Genomic DNA, 17,922 nt, shown 5'->3' on the forward strand with positions numbered 1-17,922 from the left:
CCACCACCATCGTCCTGACTGTCTGTGTGCCTGCTTCCCATATTTACACAAAAGGAACAGTGTGTGCGCGTGTACATTTTTGTCACACAGTTTGGCTCTCATGCACCTCTGTGAGAATGCTCTTGAGCATCTGTGAGAAGAGAGAGAGAGAGAGAGAACAGAAGAAGAAAAAGAGAATGCGAGAGAGGAGAAAGAGAGAGACAGAGAGGAAGTCTCTCAGCAGTAGGAGAAGCAATCACTAGCAGGGTCAGACAGCCCCTCCCTGCCATACTAGACCACATGGCTAAAGAGCAGCAGAGAGAGAGAGAGAGAGAGAGAGAAAGAGAGAGCAGAAATAAGAAGGAAGGGAGGAGGGGGGTGGAGACAAACATTCTGCACCTTGTGGGGAGTGACGCCTTTGTCATTCTCCCCCTCTTGCGTGCTTCTCCACAACACTCTCTCTCTGTCTCTGTCTCTCTCTCTCTCTCTCTGTCTGTGCTCTCTGTGTTGTTGTTCCTTTGGCAGTGTGAGACTGAGTGCACTGTTGCTGTCTCTATTCTCATCTCACCATGAGAACTCTCTATAGGTTGAAGTTGATGAGTTCTCCAAGTCTTTGCGACCTGGGCAAGAGCGAGAAGGCAGCATTGGAGGAGAGAGGTACACAGCAGCGCAAGGCTGGGGCCAACGCCACCTGGAACAGGTATGTTGGACCTGCACGTACACACACACACACACACGCACGCACGCACAGACACACACACACACACACACACACACACACGGATAAGTTCATAGATTGGTATGGATCTGTACCTGGATGGTTTGGTCATGTCATCCAGAGCACAAGAAGCTCAGATGTAAGATGTTGATGCATACTTCATGTGCCAGTGAACAAATGTTTTTGTGTGTGTGTGTGGGTGTGTGAGTGTGTGTGTGCATGTACGTGCATGCATGTGTGTGTGCGTACATGGGTGTGCACAGGGGTAGATGTAACAGTGCACGCATATGTGTGCGTATACGTGTGTGTGCATGCATGCGCATGCATATATGTAAGTGTGTGTGTGTGTGTGTGTGTGTATATGTGTGAGGAAAAGAGTATATGTGTAGCAATGTGCTGCAGTGTAATTTAAAAAAAAAAGAGAAAGCATCACCTCAGCATCCTGTTGTGAAATCTGACAGGACCTTTAAGTTCAGAGCCTCTGCTCATCCATGGCCTCATTAAACCAAGGCTCGCCTGGAATTTCCTCGGGAATGCTATGCTGGACTAAACGTTAATGATGGAATGCAACCTGGAATTTCATTGTATTTTGATGGTCGATTTTTTTTTTTTTTTTACATGAAAAGGACATATTCTCCATTGAGACCAGGCAAAATGTACCTCAAATTCATCATTATTTGAGAGGAAGTGAAAAAGATGATACAGTTTAGAGAAATGCAATCTCCATATCCCTTTAACAATTACACCTCTCTTTTTCTCCCTCTCTCTCTCTCTCTCTCCCTCTCATTGTACAAGTAAATTACAACATTACAGTATTTCAGTTATTTCCAAACATCAGAATGCCATGTAAGGAATTAATCTGACATTTTTATACAGTCTTATTACATATAAGGAGTTATTAACTTGCACATATGCTAAATGAATTGTTTTATCTTATTGAAAAGTCATATGCATACTTTCATACCTTGAAAAACCATAAACTCATATTACACTCCAAGATTTGGATTGAACTGACCATATTTGCAAGGAAATACACTGACATCATTTTCCACAAAATCTTTGTTTAATTTCTACTAAACAAAGTTATTCTCAAACTGACCTCCCTGACAAAGCATCTTTCTTTCTGAAGCATTTGACACTCATGAAGACACTCACTCTATGTACTGTTCCTTACAAATTTCTCCGTTTGAATTCATACCTAATAGAATTAAGACATGGGGCAGAGTAATTCTGTGCTATAGTGAACATAAGACACTGAGTTGTATTTATTGCTGAGGTTAGTAGTCTCTCCAGTGTAACGGGGCCAGTGCATGTGGGTGTGGTGGCTCTGAGCTTCAACTTTGGTCCTGTTTCTGTTGGATGAGAGGCAGAGACGAATACAAAGAATTTTACACACTGAAGAAAGGCCTTTGTCTTACTCACATCCAACTTGTGGGTTTAGAACAATGTAGGCATGGTGTCGTTGGTGAGAATACAATTGGTCTGCTGATCTGGTGTGTGTGTGTGTGTGTGTGTGTGTGTGTATGTGTGTGTCTGTGTGTGTGTGTGTGTGCAAATGCGTCTATTTGCATTTTTATTCTATTTTTATTCTACATTCTGATGTTAGGTAATATTTAGCTGTACACACAGAATTCCAAATAGAGAATATTTTTCCCTCTGAAGTGTGATTTCACTCTTTGTAATAATATTTCATAAGAACATGTTCTTATGTCTTTGCTCAGTCTTTTCCCTCCTGTCATTTGGAGAATATGAATTAACTGCTGTCTCAACAAGGCTGAGATGATATGAGTGTCACGCACAGTACTGGTTAAGATTATAATGTTACTATGTGCATCCCGTTATGATGGAAATGGGGATAGGTGGGTGGGTGTTAGTGTACGTGCACATATGGTTGACTTTATGGAACACATCAGTCTCAAGTTTAGATGTGGTGCATGGATAGCTGGAAACATGAATTCATTATTGAGAAAGTGAGAAAAGCGACCAGTTTCTTGTTATGACACATGCCTAATGTCATCGTCTTTAGTGGCTGTTACAGTTCTGTGTTCCACAAATGTCTCCTAACTAAGTGTGTCTGTGTGTGTGTGTTTGTTTGTGTGTCTGTGCACTGATGTATCTGAAGCATCCACAATGCGGTGATTGCTGTGTTCCAGAGGAAGGACCTTGGCGACAATGAGCTGTACACTCTCAATGAGGGTGTAAGGTAAGTCACATGACATGTTACCACTTAAACTTTTACTACTATACCATACTACCACTTTCTTTTTCTTCCTCTTTCTTCAGTTTTCAAGACAACTTCATCACTTTAAATGTTTTAAGCAGATGTTTTAGTGTCAGAGTTCATGTCCCTGCTTTAAAGGCAGCAGGCAGCTCATGTTTCCCTGAACAGAAATCTAACTGTATGAAATATACATGGAAATCTATCTGTATGAAATATACACAGAAATCTAACTATATGAAATAGACATAGAAATCTAACTATATGAAATAGACATAGAAGTCTGACTGATTGAAATAGACATAGAAATCTGACTGATTGAAATAGACATAGAAATCTAACTGTATGAAACAGACATAGAAATCTAACTGTATGAAATAGACATAGAAATCTGACTGATTGAAATAGACATAGAAATCTAACTGTATGAAATATACATAGAAATCTAACTGTATGAAATATACATAGAAATCTGACTGATTGAAATAGACATAGAAATCTAACTATATGAAACAGACATAGAAATCTAACTGTACGAGACATAAAAATCTAACTATATGAAATAGACGTAGAAATGTAACTGTATGAAATATACATAGAGATCTAACTGTATGAAATATACACAGAAATCTAACTGTATGAAACAGACATAGAAATCTAACTGTATGAAATATACATAGAAATCTGACTGATTGAAATCGACCTAAGTATCATTTTGAAGAGAGAGGGTTTTCAGTAGGCAAAATTGATTTTGTTGATTTTTGCTTGATTCATCCAAATGAATTGGAAGTAAAGAGTTTTTTTCTGTCTCTCAAGCTCTAAGTATGTAGTTCAGCTGTCAGGATGAAAAGGGTATGGGTTGCTCTAACAACACATGGATATTGACTTGCTTCTCGTTAGTTTTTGTTTTATTTTGTCTGTACTGTTAATGTAAAGATATAGCTCTACTGAATGGTGGAAAATGATTTGTACCCACTCACCACACACCCACCTTCTCTTGTAAAGGCAATAACAACATAAGCCACAGCAGATTTTCCACTAGCAATTTTCCTGCTTGTGGTGACAAGGGTTTCGGTTCAACTGCATACCGGGGCCACCTTCACTCACTGTACGATATGGAAGTACAAGAAGTGTTTTTGGTCATGTTTTGGATAGTATATTTGTGAAGAGTCTATATAGGACATTAGAGAATTGACAGACAGCAGTTTATGTTGTTAATATTGCCAAGGTAACAGTGTAGCTGTTCTCAAGACTACAGTTGTACTGTGTGTTTTTTGAGCAGTTGTTTGTAGAAAGCAATTGGTTTGCTACATTTGTCTCATGCTTAGTCTCTTGGCCTCTCTGTTTCCTTGCCTAACCCCTTCTATGTGTTACTAAACAAACAAACAAACAAACAAACAACCCTGCAGAATTAGATATTCTCCTTCAGTCTTCTCCAGAGCTCTTTTGACAGTAATTCTAGTGTTTACCCTCACATAGGAGAGAGTGTCCTTTGACTGCCCTTTCACAGTGTGTGGGGGCCCAGATGACTAGACTGGATGTATCTGGGATCCACTTGATCCTGTCTGTCTTACTGAGGGATAAGGAAGCATCTCTCAGCCTCGGCAAGCACCTGTCTATGTCTCCTTAAAGAAGAGCCATTGATAAGTTCTTCCACCAGAAAGAGACAGAACATATCTCATTCATAACCATATCAAACTGTGTCACAGTAAGAAGAAACAGTTCCAGAGTTATTACACAAAACTGCATTCTAACCAGTCAGAACTCAACCAGGGCCAGACCACACAATGTTTCATCTTAACCAAAGCAGACAGTGCTCTATTATATACAAAGTGCAAACAGAACCAGGGGCATTTCAAACTTAGCACAATCATTCATAGAGCATGCCAAACACCATCATAGCCAGACAAAACTCTGTCATTACTGTCCCAGGCAACGCACAAATGGACTATGTGTAAAACATTGGTTCTCCACAGAACTTACGAACAGTCTTAATCTGAGGGTTGTCTGAAGTGTCACTCTGACTGGTTTAAAGGCACAATGCAGGTGAGGTTTATGGGGTACAGGCTATTATTTCACCTTGTTTCCTGCAGGGGGTTTTTGCAATCTGTCAGCTGTGAATGTGATCTGCGTCATGTCGTTTTCAGGTTTCTCATTTCATTGTGTTGCTTTTCTTTTTTTTAATGAGACTTGTGTTTACATTGGAAAAACACACGGGCAGATTTGACAAAACACAAATCCTTCTCAGGTTCTCTTCAGTGCTGCAGAGTGTAAAGTTCATTATTTAAAACAACAGCTCATTAAAGGGTTCCATATGAAAAACATGGCAAGATGCCCTAAAGAGCCAGGGTGACATGGTTCTTTCTTTTCCCGTACATCAAGCTGTCTAAACACACACAGCTCTGACTGCTATCGTAATGACGATCACTGTGTATGTTATTTGTAGCTATGCTGGAGCAGTGTGCCTTGTCCTTAATATGCTGTTCATGCTTGCTGTCACTTAATGAACACTGGTCTTTAAATGTCACATGCGTCTAGAATAACCCCCAGTCTGACTGTCCGGTTCTCTTCGTCCCTACAGACCCAGTGTATGCCAGTCTATTAGTGCATGATTAGCAGACCTGCTACAACTGTATTACTGCTCTACATTAGTCATACCTACATAGAAACTGTATTACTACTCCACCTTGGTCATACCTCTATAGAAACTGTGTTACAGCTTTACGTTGGCTCCACCTCGATAGAAACTGTGTGACCACTCTGCCTCGGTCAGACCTACACACAAATTATGCCGCTAACAGACCCACTCTTCTTATTTGAATTTTTTTTCTCTGTTGAATATCTGGTTTCAAGTTTCCACTTTATGTGAAATTACAAAATTATGTTTTTTTCGTACTTACTGCACTAAATGTACTATTTATAAAACGACGTGTCTTGTGTCATGTGCTTTTTCTACGAGTACCTTTTTCTTTTACAATAACTGACACTGACCCATCAGCTGGAGTGGATCTTTGATATTCAACAATGAATATATTTAACGTTTCGTTGACACGTATTTCTCGTCTGCCTATGCTAGTAAGTAAACGCGTACCATGTTTGCTGTGTGTTTTGGCATAAAGAGGCAAATAAGGAATTACTGTGTGAATTGTATGTTTGGTGCCAGTGGGGGTGGGGGAGGGTGAGGGGTCTGTCTAACAGGTGGAGACAGGCTGTGGTTGGTCTTTGCTCCGCTGCTCATTTTTGCTGTATGCTAATGACTACAGAGACGTGACCTCATCATACAGGGTAGAGGAAACAGGAAGCACCTGTTTTCCTGACTTCAGAGAAAAGGTTTACTGGACCTTTGATCCCCACGGGGAACGGGAGGGCACTTTTCACGCGCCTCACAGTCAGCACCCGTAAAATCTCATACACTTAATGTCAAAACTATGAACTCCTCTTGAGTGTCCTGAATATGATCCGTCATTTAGATTCTGGCCCCACATCCCCTCTCAGCACTCTAAAGTACTTCAGTAATGTAGGCAGAGTTCTATCAGAGTCACAGACTACAGTATTGTGGGAATTTTCAGTTGTCTTCCTGTGTGTAAACCAGTTTCATAGTAATGGTCTCTGATCAGGGAATCTCCTGTGCAAAGCCTTAACTGAAATGCTCTCTGTTTGTTGAACATAGCGGTACTCTCAAACTGTGTGTTCAGTGGTTTTGTGTTAGGTTTGACTCGTAAAGCGTAGTGTTTGTCGTGGCCATTGTGACCTGGATGAGAGAGAGAGAGAGGAAGAGAAACGAGAAACACAGTGACAGAGAACAACTCATGACTGTTGCTTATGCTAATATATAGAATAATATGCATTATTGCAGGTTAGAGAATATGTTTACTGAAATGAGATTCAGGTTTTTCTGCTAAGCAGTGTTATTCATCTGAATTTTTGTTGCTCTGATGAAAAAAACTAGAATCTGCTCCTTGTCATTTTAAAATCCTACCATTAGTTGTATTTTAACAATTATATTTCATAATATAACCACGTTTAAGTTAAAGAACTAAAAATCACATTTTCATTCATAATTAACTCTTATTATTTTTCTCTCTACAGGCAGCTACTGAAGACAGAGCTAGGCTCATTCTTCACTGAATACCTTCAGGTAGGTAGACAATCAGTTGTAATGTTTCAGGTTTCAAGTTTATTTAGAGCCCAATATCACTGTTCATCGTCTCAAAGGGCTTTACATGCCACAACAAACAAAACGTGATATTTTTAGTCTCTCCATGTTACAATGTAACGCGGTATAATTCTATTGGAATGACGTTATTCTGTGCATGTTTTCTCAGCACCATTTCATTACTTTCTTCCGCCACAGAATCAGCTCCTCACAAAAGGAATGGTTATACTGCGGGACAAAATACGGTTCTATGAAGGTAAGGGTGATGTTCTTATGATTGTTCCTGAGCTGTGAGAGAATAACCCAGGAAGTACTCTTGTGATGGAAGTCTTCTCTTTGTGGTTATGAAGTGTTACCGGAAAAGGAAATGAGATGCAGGAGATCTCACACCTTATCTACCTTAGATTGACAGGAAGTGCTTTTTTTCTGCTGAGCGACCTCCTCTTCCTTCTGTCTTAGTCTGAACTCTGATTTTATTTTTGGGGAAAAAAATTGGCTCTGACCTCTGCACCACCGTTGTGTCTCATGTCACATGTGTCCTGTAAACAGATACCTGCATCATTGTGCTTTAATCATGGTTTGTTAGATTCACAGCACTGTGTTTAGTGGTTAAAGGTCTGACCACATCTGTCAGGACCCTACTCAGGGGCTTGTGCACACATGCGCATGCATCTTTTAATTGTGCTCACACTCACAAAATATTGTTTTCACCACAGTTCTCTCCAGATGTTCCTCCATGTCCCTTAGGCATGAAAAACTGTGGGTCTCGTCTCACAGAAATAAAATAGCTCATGTCCTCAGTTTTGTCAATTACTCAGAGTGTGAGTGAGATAGACCTGTGCAATTACCTCAAAGAACCAAGTCTACATGCTGCTCTGCATTGTTGTGGCTTTGAACAGTTTCCTTTGTCAAAGCATGCTATTGCTGTCCTCTTTTTTAAAGGTAACCTCATAACTCATGGCTCAGCCCCAACTCCCCCCCCCCCCCCCCCCCCACACCACCACCACCCCAGAATGTTTCATGTCAAAATTACTCAGAGTTTAACGCTGCTACAAATGGCTACAGGGATTCTGGGGAACAAAATTATTCTTCTTCCAAGTGGCTTTGTTGTAGAAGGAGCAGTAGAGTTGGAGAGTCAGTCGGAGCTGGAGTTGATTTCTCATGTCACCTGCAGGTCAAAAGCTTCTGGACTCTCTGGCCGAGACCTGGGACTTCTTCTTTTGTGATGTCCTGTCGATGCTTCAGGCCATTTTCTACCCTGTACAGGTAGAACTTCTCTCTCATGGACACATCCTATCTCAACATGCAAAGCTTTCAAATAAAAAAGAGCAAAGCAAAATTTTTTGGAATGCTTGGAGTTGTAAAATATCTTTGCAGCTGTTAACTTGCTTGTTTATAAACAATGTCACTTTGTGTGTGTGTGCGCGTGCGTGTGTGTGTGTCTGTGTGTGCGTGTGTGTGTGCGTGTGCGCGTGTGTGTTGCCTGTATGTGTATTTACAGGGGAAGGAACCGTCTGTAAGACAGCTTGCTCTGCTGCATTTCCGTAATATTATCACTCTGAATATTAAACTAGAGGATGCCCTGTCGCGACCCCGTGCACGTGTTCCCCCATCCATCATCCAAATGCTGCTCATACTGCAGGTACACATCGTCACATATCCCCACATACACAGTGAAGACGCCTGAATATGGCGCCTCTATTTTCCCTCTTATTTAAATTCATTGTGAGGGGATCCTAAGGACTGGGGGGATTCTCTTCCTCACTCAGTGTGGTCTTTCATTTGCACGTTTTCCACAGGAATACACTGACAATCTGTACAGACAAATAACCACCATGTTCATTTAGTCAACTCCACCTTCAACAGATTCTCAGTGAAGATCCACTGTAGAGACAAGTGGACACACAAGAGAGTCAATCTGCTACACTATATAATGCCTGGAAGGTTTCAGATTGATTAATCTTACAGTACTCTTAACACAGTAATTTCTCTGACTCTATTTGTTCTGTATATTTTACACAGTAGATATTTGCAGTAGTCTTACTGAATTACTAAAATAATTAATCCCACAGTGATTTGATACAACTGTTTATTTCTCTTTGTCTGCATATAAAAGGGTCTCAGCTACACTCAGAAAGGCTTAGGTTACCGTAGCAATGTAACCAGTTCTATTGAAAAGTTGTACTTGGTTTTCTAATGCTATCCTCCCTTTCTTAAAAAAAGATATGGTTGTTTTTTTTATTTGAAACATTCTCTCTTCTACGTTTTTGGGTTCATTATAACTAATAATTGCCCCTTGCTTGGATTCATTATAACTAATAATTGCCCCTCACTTTCATTGATTGAATTGTAATGGCTGGTAAGCCTTTGGATAGATGCATGCATGGCCTCAACAGATAGGTTGAATGTGAATGTTCGTCTTTTCATTGGCTTCTTATTAAATCCACAGTCTAAACCCAGACAGTTCACTCATTCTGAACCTATGATGATTATTTTCTGGTCTTGACAGAATCGTCAGAGAAACCACATGAGAAAGACTTCAGATGGTTTCTGTGCTCTGGTTCTGAGAAATAATCAAACTCAAAAGCTTCTCTTTGACATCATTAAAGTGACTCAGTAACCCAAACTTACAATGGCTCTGAGAAAAGAGGGGAAGTGCATACCACAACACAAAATGAGTGCGAGGAATGTGTCCCACAAGGAGAGAAAGAGAAAGAAAGAGAGAGAGAGAGAAAGAGAGAGAGTGGAAAGTTTAAGAGCGAATTAAAGCATTCATTTTTCATGGAGAGTGAGAGAATAAACGAATCAAAGAGTCAGTTGCTCTAGACAGTAGACTTTAGTGTAGTAGAGGTCAGTTTGGGTTAAGTGTATTATGATTGTGCTGCCATGCTGTGTAGTATAATAGTACACTGATATGTAAAGAGCTACAGGCTTGGGTGGTTATGAAAGGCCCTTGGCTCTCTCCCCCTCTCTCTCTCTCCCCCCCCCCCCCCCCTCTCTCTCTCTCTCTCTCTCTCTCTCTCTCTCTCTCTCTCTGTTGGGCTAAACTCATTAGCATCGCCATACGGTCTCCTGTGCCAGTGTATTCTAAATTACATATTCTAAATGTGTGCAAGATCCATGCCAAAATGTCACCCATCTCTTTGAACCCACACACACACACACACACACACACACACACACACATGTGTGTGTGCGCGTGTGTTTTCCAGACTTACATGTAAACAAAAACAAAAATTCACTGGTGACATATGTAGCCTTAGATTTGTTGGCATTGTAGATTGAAATGGTTTTGAAAATTGGATAAGGCATCCATAAGGTGAATTCTTCAGTAATAAACAGTTATAAGCCATTACATGAATTTGTTGTGAAATCATACAGAGATCCCAGTAAGTCAGGCTTCTGTGGTTTGCATTAACACTCCTGTTCTTTCTAGTACTGTATAACATGAGCCTTTTTTAGTCCTGCTCTTTATGCCCCCCAACCATGCATGTTTTAGCTGTCCCTGTGTTCAAACACTCCCGTCTCAGCTCATCAAAGGCCTAATAATTAGCTAATGAGTTGAATCAGGAGTGTTAAAGCAGGCAGAGATTGACAAAGTGCAGTACCCAAGGCCTGAGAGAGCAAGACACAGACACACTAGATAACAAGGCAGTTCATCTCTGGGGACTTGATACTCAACACACAAACTTGTGTTGCATCCATATGATTAATGTAATAATCAGTAGACACTCAGCAATGTACGTTCTAAAAACTTGTAAGTGTGTATGTTGGTGTGTGTGTGTCTCTCTGTGTGTATATGTGTGTGTGTGTGCAAGAGAGAGAGGGGGGGGGGGGAATCCCAAAAAGACCTTCATACACATCATGACCCTTCACTATCCATTTGATCCTTCCCAAAACATACATTCTCTCTCTGATGCTCTGATCTCTCTCAACACACACACACACACACACACACACACACACACGCACACAATCATTTCCACTTCCTCCCTGAGTTTGCTGGTTTTGCTTGACCACTGGTTCTCATAACCTACATATTTTACTCCAGCTTCTCAGAGACCTGCAGGCCCACTGCGGGCAACTGCACAGAGGCTATAAATACTCCACTTTTGGGCTCAGTCCCCCTCCTCTCTCCCTGGACTTCCACCCCAAACATATAGATTAATCATAGTTGGAAACAATGGCAGGGATGGAGAGAGGGAAGATGGGCATATGGGACTAGGCAGAGCGTCTTACATTGTATGTGTGTGTGTGTGTGTGTGTGTGTGTGTGCGCATGTGTGGCTACATATGTGCATGGGTCTTTTTTTATGAAGCATCAAAATGTCAAACCTCATGTAAAATTTCCAGTAGAATGTCTGTTAAGGAAGTGACTGATAAAACTGGTTTGCTTTTTCCTTTGCGGTGCACTGCAGATTTGCACGGTACCTTTGATGTAGCCTGCTCATAACTGGTTTGAAAATGGGGAGGGCTAAAATATCATTCAGTATTATTGTGGTTAGGAGTATGAACTGGTCTGTGAGGAATTGCACTCCTTAATCTGATCTGTTCTCACAGGGCATCAAAAAGATACAGAGAGCAGGAGACAGTGGAAAGATAGTTCTAATTTTGCTTTTCCGGATTATGTGACTGTGGGAGTGAATCAGGAGCTCTCTTGGGAACCCCCAACGTCTTGTCCTTGTTGTTAACCCGACCAGAAAATCCCCATCTTAACACATCCAAAGCCCTTCCCGTTCTGTGTGTGTTTGTGTGTGTCTGTGTGTGTTTGTGTGTGTCTGTGTGTGTCTGTGTGTGTTTGTGTGTGTGTCTGTGTGTGTTTGTGTGTGTTTGTGTCTGCAGGGGGATTTGTTGGGGCGCAGTGGGCTGGTTTTGTTTCATCTTTCTAAGACAGAGTCATTGGGTGTATTCATTTTTCATGGAAAGAGCTGTGACAGAGAGGAACAGATTCTGTCCACACTTTTCACACTGGTTACATTCCTTTTCACACTCACCCACTCATTCAGTCACTCACCCACTCATTCAGTCACTCACTGACGCACGCAGGCACGCACGCACGCATGCACCACAGAATGCATGCACCACAGCATGCATTTATGTTCAGTTGCAAACCAGTACTTAGTCATTTGCTTTGCCCTCACTTTCAAACACACTTATTCTCCTGCTCAGGCCTATATGTGTTTACTCTGTATTAATAGAATTCATTTAGTCATTCATTCATGTACTCTCTGAACTGTGTATCTAGATACATCATAAGAGGAGCAGAGCTTTAAACAGAGCATATAGTTTCACTCTGTTTGATCTGTGTGCCTGTGTACACTCAGTGATTTTCCATGATTGAAGAAGGTTTGGACAGGCCACCCCTCTGTGTGTGTGTGTGTGTGTGTGTGTGTGTGTGTGTGTGTTTGTGTGTGTGTGTCTATGTGTGGTGTGTGTGTATGTGTGTTTGTTTGTTTTTTTGTATGGGCATGTTGTTTGTTTGTGCAGTGTGTATGCATCTCTTGGCTTCCTCTCTACTGCTGTGTGTACTCTCTCTCTCTCTCCCTTTCTCTCTCTCTCTCTCTCTCTCTCTCTCTCTGCCAACCTCTCATTTCTGTCTGTCAGCATCTGTCTGTTCCTAGCCAGTGATGAATGCAGCTCTTAGTGAATGCAGTTGGACACACAGTGGAAATTTACCGTGTCATCTTCAAGAAAACAGTGTAGTCATCAGGTCACATCAGGTTTTCAATACACATATAGAGTTCTCACAGGAGCAGTGCTTTTTCATAGTTTCATATCAATTTCCACGTTATATACAAAGATTCCTACTCACACTATGAACAGAGAAGTAAAGAGTAGCCAAGGGAAAAAGATGAAATGAAAGGGAGGAAAAGTGAGGTGTTTAACATTCTTGGCCTTTCCTGTTTGTATCTCTCGGCTTTCCTTCGAATTTAGGTTGAAGAAGCCCCCTCTTTTGGTGATTAGGGTGTACTACAGAAGGAGGGACAGGAATAGGAATGTGTTAACTGATTCATTCTTCCACAGTCCCTTAGGTTTTCATGTGTCCTCAGTTAGCGTTTATGGTGACGCAAGGTTTTCTAGGTCATATTTTTTTATATTTATCAGAACTAGTGACATCAGCATAGTCCTACCCTGTTTTGTTGTCAGAATTTAAAACTTGCGGTGTGTGTGCGTGCGTGTGTGAGTGTGCGTGTGTGTGTGTGTGTGTGTGTGTGTGTGTGTGTGTGTATGTAAACGTGTCTAGAGAATGCATGAGATGTTTGGTCATATTTGACCTTGATCTAGTTGATGAGATGACCACAACCCACTTTTTAGAGCAGTGTTTGCAATCCTCTCTCTCTCTCTCTCTCTCTCTCTCTGTCTCTCTCTTTCTCTCTCTCTCTCTCTCTCTCTCTCTCACAGAGGATTCTGAAATTGGACAGATTTTACTCTTTTCTAACAGACTCACTCAATGTTTAAATTTGTCAGAATGTTTCCATAGAAGACAAATAGTAGGCAAATATATAGCCTGTGTGTTTCCTTTAGACCTGAGTCAGTTGTCTTGAGTTGTAAAATGGAACAGATATGACAGCGTATGTTGTATGCTTTTTGTTTTGTAGGGTGTTCATGAGACCAAAGGGGTGAGTGATGATTATCTGAAGTTGGAGTCTCTGATCCAGAAAGTGGTTTCTCCATACCTGGGCACTCATGGCCTCTTTTCCAGTGATGGTTCTATATCACAGTCCTCCTGTGTGCTTGGTGAGCAGTCCTTGTTGTTCTGAGCCATCAGTATAGATCACATTATTTATTTAACTGTTTCTGCACTCCTCTACCTATATCCTTATGACTCCTGAATTTTAGTTTGTCTCCAAATTGCCACTAGCTATTCTTTTTATGTTTCTTCTTACCAAATTCTCTCTCTCTCTCTCTCTCTCTCTCTCTCAGAGAAGCGTTTGCTACGGCGCTGGCCTAAGGCTGGTGATCCTCCAGCCAAAAACCCTGTGGTTCGCTCCAAGAGCTATAACATCCCCATGTTGACCCCTGTGGTAGAGTACGACTCTGACGCGGGCTCTGTGGGTAGCGTGGGGATTCGCCGCCACTCCGTCTGTGAAATGACCTCCTGTCTGGAGGAGCCAGCCTTCTCTGAGGTGAACTCCTCCTCAACCAGTCCTGACACAGACGTAAACTCCCAGCTTACCCCTGCCCAGACAGGGCTGCCCTTCAAACCACAGACTGAGGGTGACGGTGGAAGGCAGGCAGAAGGCCACTCTCCACTCCCTTCTCCCTCCATCCTCCCCGAACCCTCCACGGGCCCCTTCCACTCAGAAAGCGGCAGAGAATCCCCCAGTGAACTGGGCCAGGATGTCTCCTCCCTTCACAGCTGCTCCTCCAGCCCAGAAACCATAGTGGACCAGATTCTGGAGTCACTGGACTCTGATCCCGAGGGAATCTTCATAGAATTCCCTCGCCGCTGCTCGGACTCGTCAACGTTCAGCAGAGAGAGCGGCAGACAGAGCGTAGCGTAGAGGAACGATCAGAGCCCCTCACGCAAACTGCCCGTTAACCAACCTGCCCTACCGTTTTCTTGACACGGTTTCTCGAAAAACACCCCCTTTTTAACAGAATTGCGTAACAGTACTGTACCTCTTTGTTGAGCTTTAGCAAATTTTGATTTTTCTGTCTTACTGGGGATTTTTATGACTCACATTCCTTTTGCTTTTTTGGACTCTTTTGTCTTTTGTGTTAGAGGAGCTTCTGGAGATCAGGATAACATATTTCAGCCAGGTTAGCTACGAATACAACACCAGAGATGGGCTCAGTTCCATTTCAGTGTGGGGAAAGATTTTAACTTCAAACAGTTAGGAAGAATCACACATCATTCACATCATTTCATGTACTGAGTTCAGTTAACTTTCTGATTTTACTGTGGAGAGTGAATCGCTTCAGGTGATGCCTTTGAATTCTGTGACTTTGATTTGAATTTTTAATTCTGTAAATCATAGAAATGTTTCAATTGAGTAATAGTTCAGATTTTTGTATGATGTTTGTATAATTTTGAAAAAAAAAAAATGCTTAGAGTTAAAATAAAAATATAATATGAATATGGAATGAAGTTGTTGTAATGGATTGTACTTGGATGGTACTTGCATTCTGTAAGTATAGGACTTGACTGACTTCCCCACATTTTTACTACATACTGTATAATGCTGCTGGGATAACAGTCCAAGTGCATATGTCCAGAGTGCAGTTTATCATGACATTACAAAAACACCTGTTATTTGAATGGAAAGAATCCTCAAAAGACAGACAGAGCCGATTTTTTAAAAGGAAAATGTTATTCATTCATTCATTTTCTAAGCCACTTATTCTAATTGGGGTCGTGGGGGTGCTGGAGCCTGTCCCAGCGCTCACTGGGCTGGGAAATACCCTGGACAAGTCACCAGTGCAGTGCAGGGCAGACACACACATTCACACCTAGGGGCAATTTAGTAGCTCCAATTCACATGTCTTTGGACTGTGGGGGGGAAACCCACGCAGACACGGGGAGAACATGCAAACTTCACACTTCACAGAAAGGACCCTGGCCACTCGGCTGGGAATTGAACCCAGAACGTTTTTGCTGTGAGGCAACATTGCTACCCGCTGCGCCACCGTGCCACCCAAAATATTTGCAGCATAATTTAAAAAAAAAACTGTAGGCGTAATTACAGACAACCAAACAACAAAACACCGTACAAGTGGGAAGACTGCTTTTGAACAACATCAGTGCAATACTTGGAGTCTTTTATTCAGTGTTTTCCTCTACCTAATGTCAGAGAGCTGAAGCACTATAAAACCAAATTACTTTGAGGCAAAACTCTATTAACTGAACATATTTGTGAATAACAGACACTTTTAACCAAGCATATAGAGGGTTCAACATAATATCTGCTATAAAATCAAGCCTATTTTTCTAAATTAACTGGAATGTGGATTGTTTTGTGAGTAAATTTCCATATCTTAAATGGGGTCACAGGATGGTAGAACTTTAAAAGGTCTCTAATCACAGCTGCAAGGGCTCTGTTAATTTAAATGTTAACCTGTTTGTTATCAGATTTTCCCGGGTAGGCCACCATTATTAAGGAAAGGGTATTTTAATGTCCAGAATCAGTAGTATTTCTTCGCTAGGTCTCAGGGAAATAGTTTGGAGTGAACAATTTTGGAATTACGGGGTGTATTCATTTTGTTATTGGTATGCATGTTGGTATGCTACCATTAGACCCAATTACAGAATGTATACAAATAGGCAAATAAAAATCAATCAGTTTACTCAGACTTTGGGGAAAAAGAAGTTGTGTCTCACCCACTTTATCATGCATCCTAGACTGCATTTGAGATATTTTTCCCTCCAAAATTTCCTATTGCAAGTTGCCGAACCATTTGAGTCTACCACTGGATTTAAGGAGTGACTGGTGAATTCAAAGAGAGAAGCTTAGGGTATGGTTGATTGAACTAATACCTCGAATGTCAAACTACAGCTGAATCATTGAGATGAAGCCCAAAAGTCATGCTGAAAATCAAATGGCGTGAAAATCAAATGCTGAAAATCAAACAGTAAACCGTGGCGCCTGACACCTGCCAGTCTAAAGGTTGATGGATCCAACCTCTCAGTTGTAGGTTTTTGCTCAAGGTCAGGGGTTTCAAAGACCTGCCCCCCTGGCAGAACTTATGTGAAGAATTCTGTGAGTCAGAACATGGAGCTGGACAAAGATGTGTGGTAGTGCTGTCTCATGTTGGATGGATCTGTGGCGGAGGGCCTCTGCAGGGAGAAAAGGGACAACCCGGGGCTTCTGGCAAAGCAGCAGAACTGTTTAACAGTGTGAGGATGTTGACTTAATTAGAGAGCAAGGAGAACTTTCTGTTAAAAACTGAATCAACACCACTGTTCATTCTTACACAATCCCATGCTGTGAATATGAGCCCGGTGAAAATGATGGTCTTATGGGAGGCATATGCGACAGATTCAGAGTTACCCAGTCACACAGGCAAAGATTTCTTCTAGAAAACTCTATTGTCTAAGCTCTCGTCTCATAGAGTTCCACAGAGTCACGGAGGATATTATCATAAACTGTTCCCCGTCACCAGTACAGAAAAAATGGAAATGGTGAAACAAATGAGTCTAATTAATGTTAATCAGATCAATATTTTTCACTCGCATAGCCTAAGAAATCGGTTTCAGTGGGAAGATTAATGGAAAATCTGTGCCAAGGAAATCGGTTTCTTTGGGATGATTAATGGAGAATCTTGAGCATATTATAAGGGGCTCTAATTTTAAATCACCGATACTTTTAACGAGTTTCTCTGTACTGTTTTACGTTAGGCTGAAGCCTGTCATCTCTTTCGCTTTTGATGATCTGAACATACCATCAAACTGATCTACTGATCCTCTTGTTTTATGTCGTCCGTGATAATCCAACCTTCCATTGTTACTTACACATAAGACAGTTTATATTGTGTAAATGACCCATACACCACTGGAACACGTTGTGGGGGTGTTTCCTAATTCCTGTTCCAGTCTTGCCAAAAAAACAGCCTTGCTCACATGAGAAGACTGAGTGTTTGTTCTGTGATAAAGGTAGTAATTTGTGCTGCATTAAGACAAATGTGTGCGATATATACAACTTTGAATCATAGTTTCCCATGGCTTGTTTATGGAATCAGTTACAAAGACAAACCTGTCATATGCTGTTACTTGCTTCTTGATATAACAATGCATTGAATTTTTCTTTAATCTTACTGGGTCAAAAAAAGAAGAAAGTTTGTGCAAAATCTTTCATTAAAGCAGAGTAATCTTTGATGGAGCAATTCCCACAATAGAGGCACTTACTCAACC

General features: G+C 41.3%; 1 protein-coding gene across 1 annotated transcript; it reads left to right on the forward strand.

The window, feature by feature from the left end:
• Positions 1 to 548: 548 nt before the first annotated feature.
• On the forward strand, positions 549 to 14,619 carry LOC115821177 (proline-rich protein 5-like). Its single transcript, XM_030784943.1, has 8 exons — positions 549 to 679; positions 2,820 to 2,900; positions 7,005 to 7,053; positions 7,270 to 7,327; positions 8,246 to 8,337; positions 8,573 to 8,713; positions 13,670 to 13,808; positions 13,995 to 14,619. The coding sequence occupies exons 1-8, from the start codon at positions 549 to 551 to the stop codon at positions 14,573 to 14,575; spliced, it is 1,272 nt and encodes a 423-aa protein (XP_030640803.1). The 3' UTR covers positions 14,576 to 14,619.
• Positions 14,620 to 17,922: the final 3,303 nt, after the last annotated feature.

This window comes from Chanos chanos, chromosome 1 (genome assembly GCF_902362185.1).
Source record: "Chanos chanos chromosome 1, fChaCha1.1, whole genome shotgun sequence".
Classification (NCBI taxonomy): domain Eukaryota; kingdom Metazoa; phylum Chordata; class Actinopteri; order Gonorynchiformes; family Chanidae; genus Chanos; species Chanos chanos.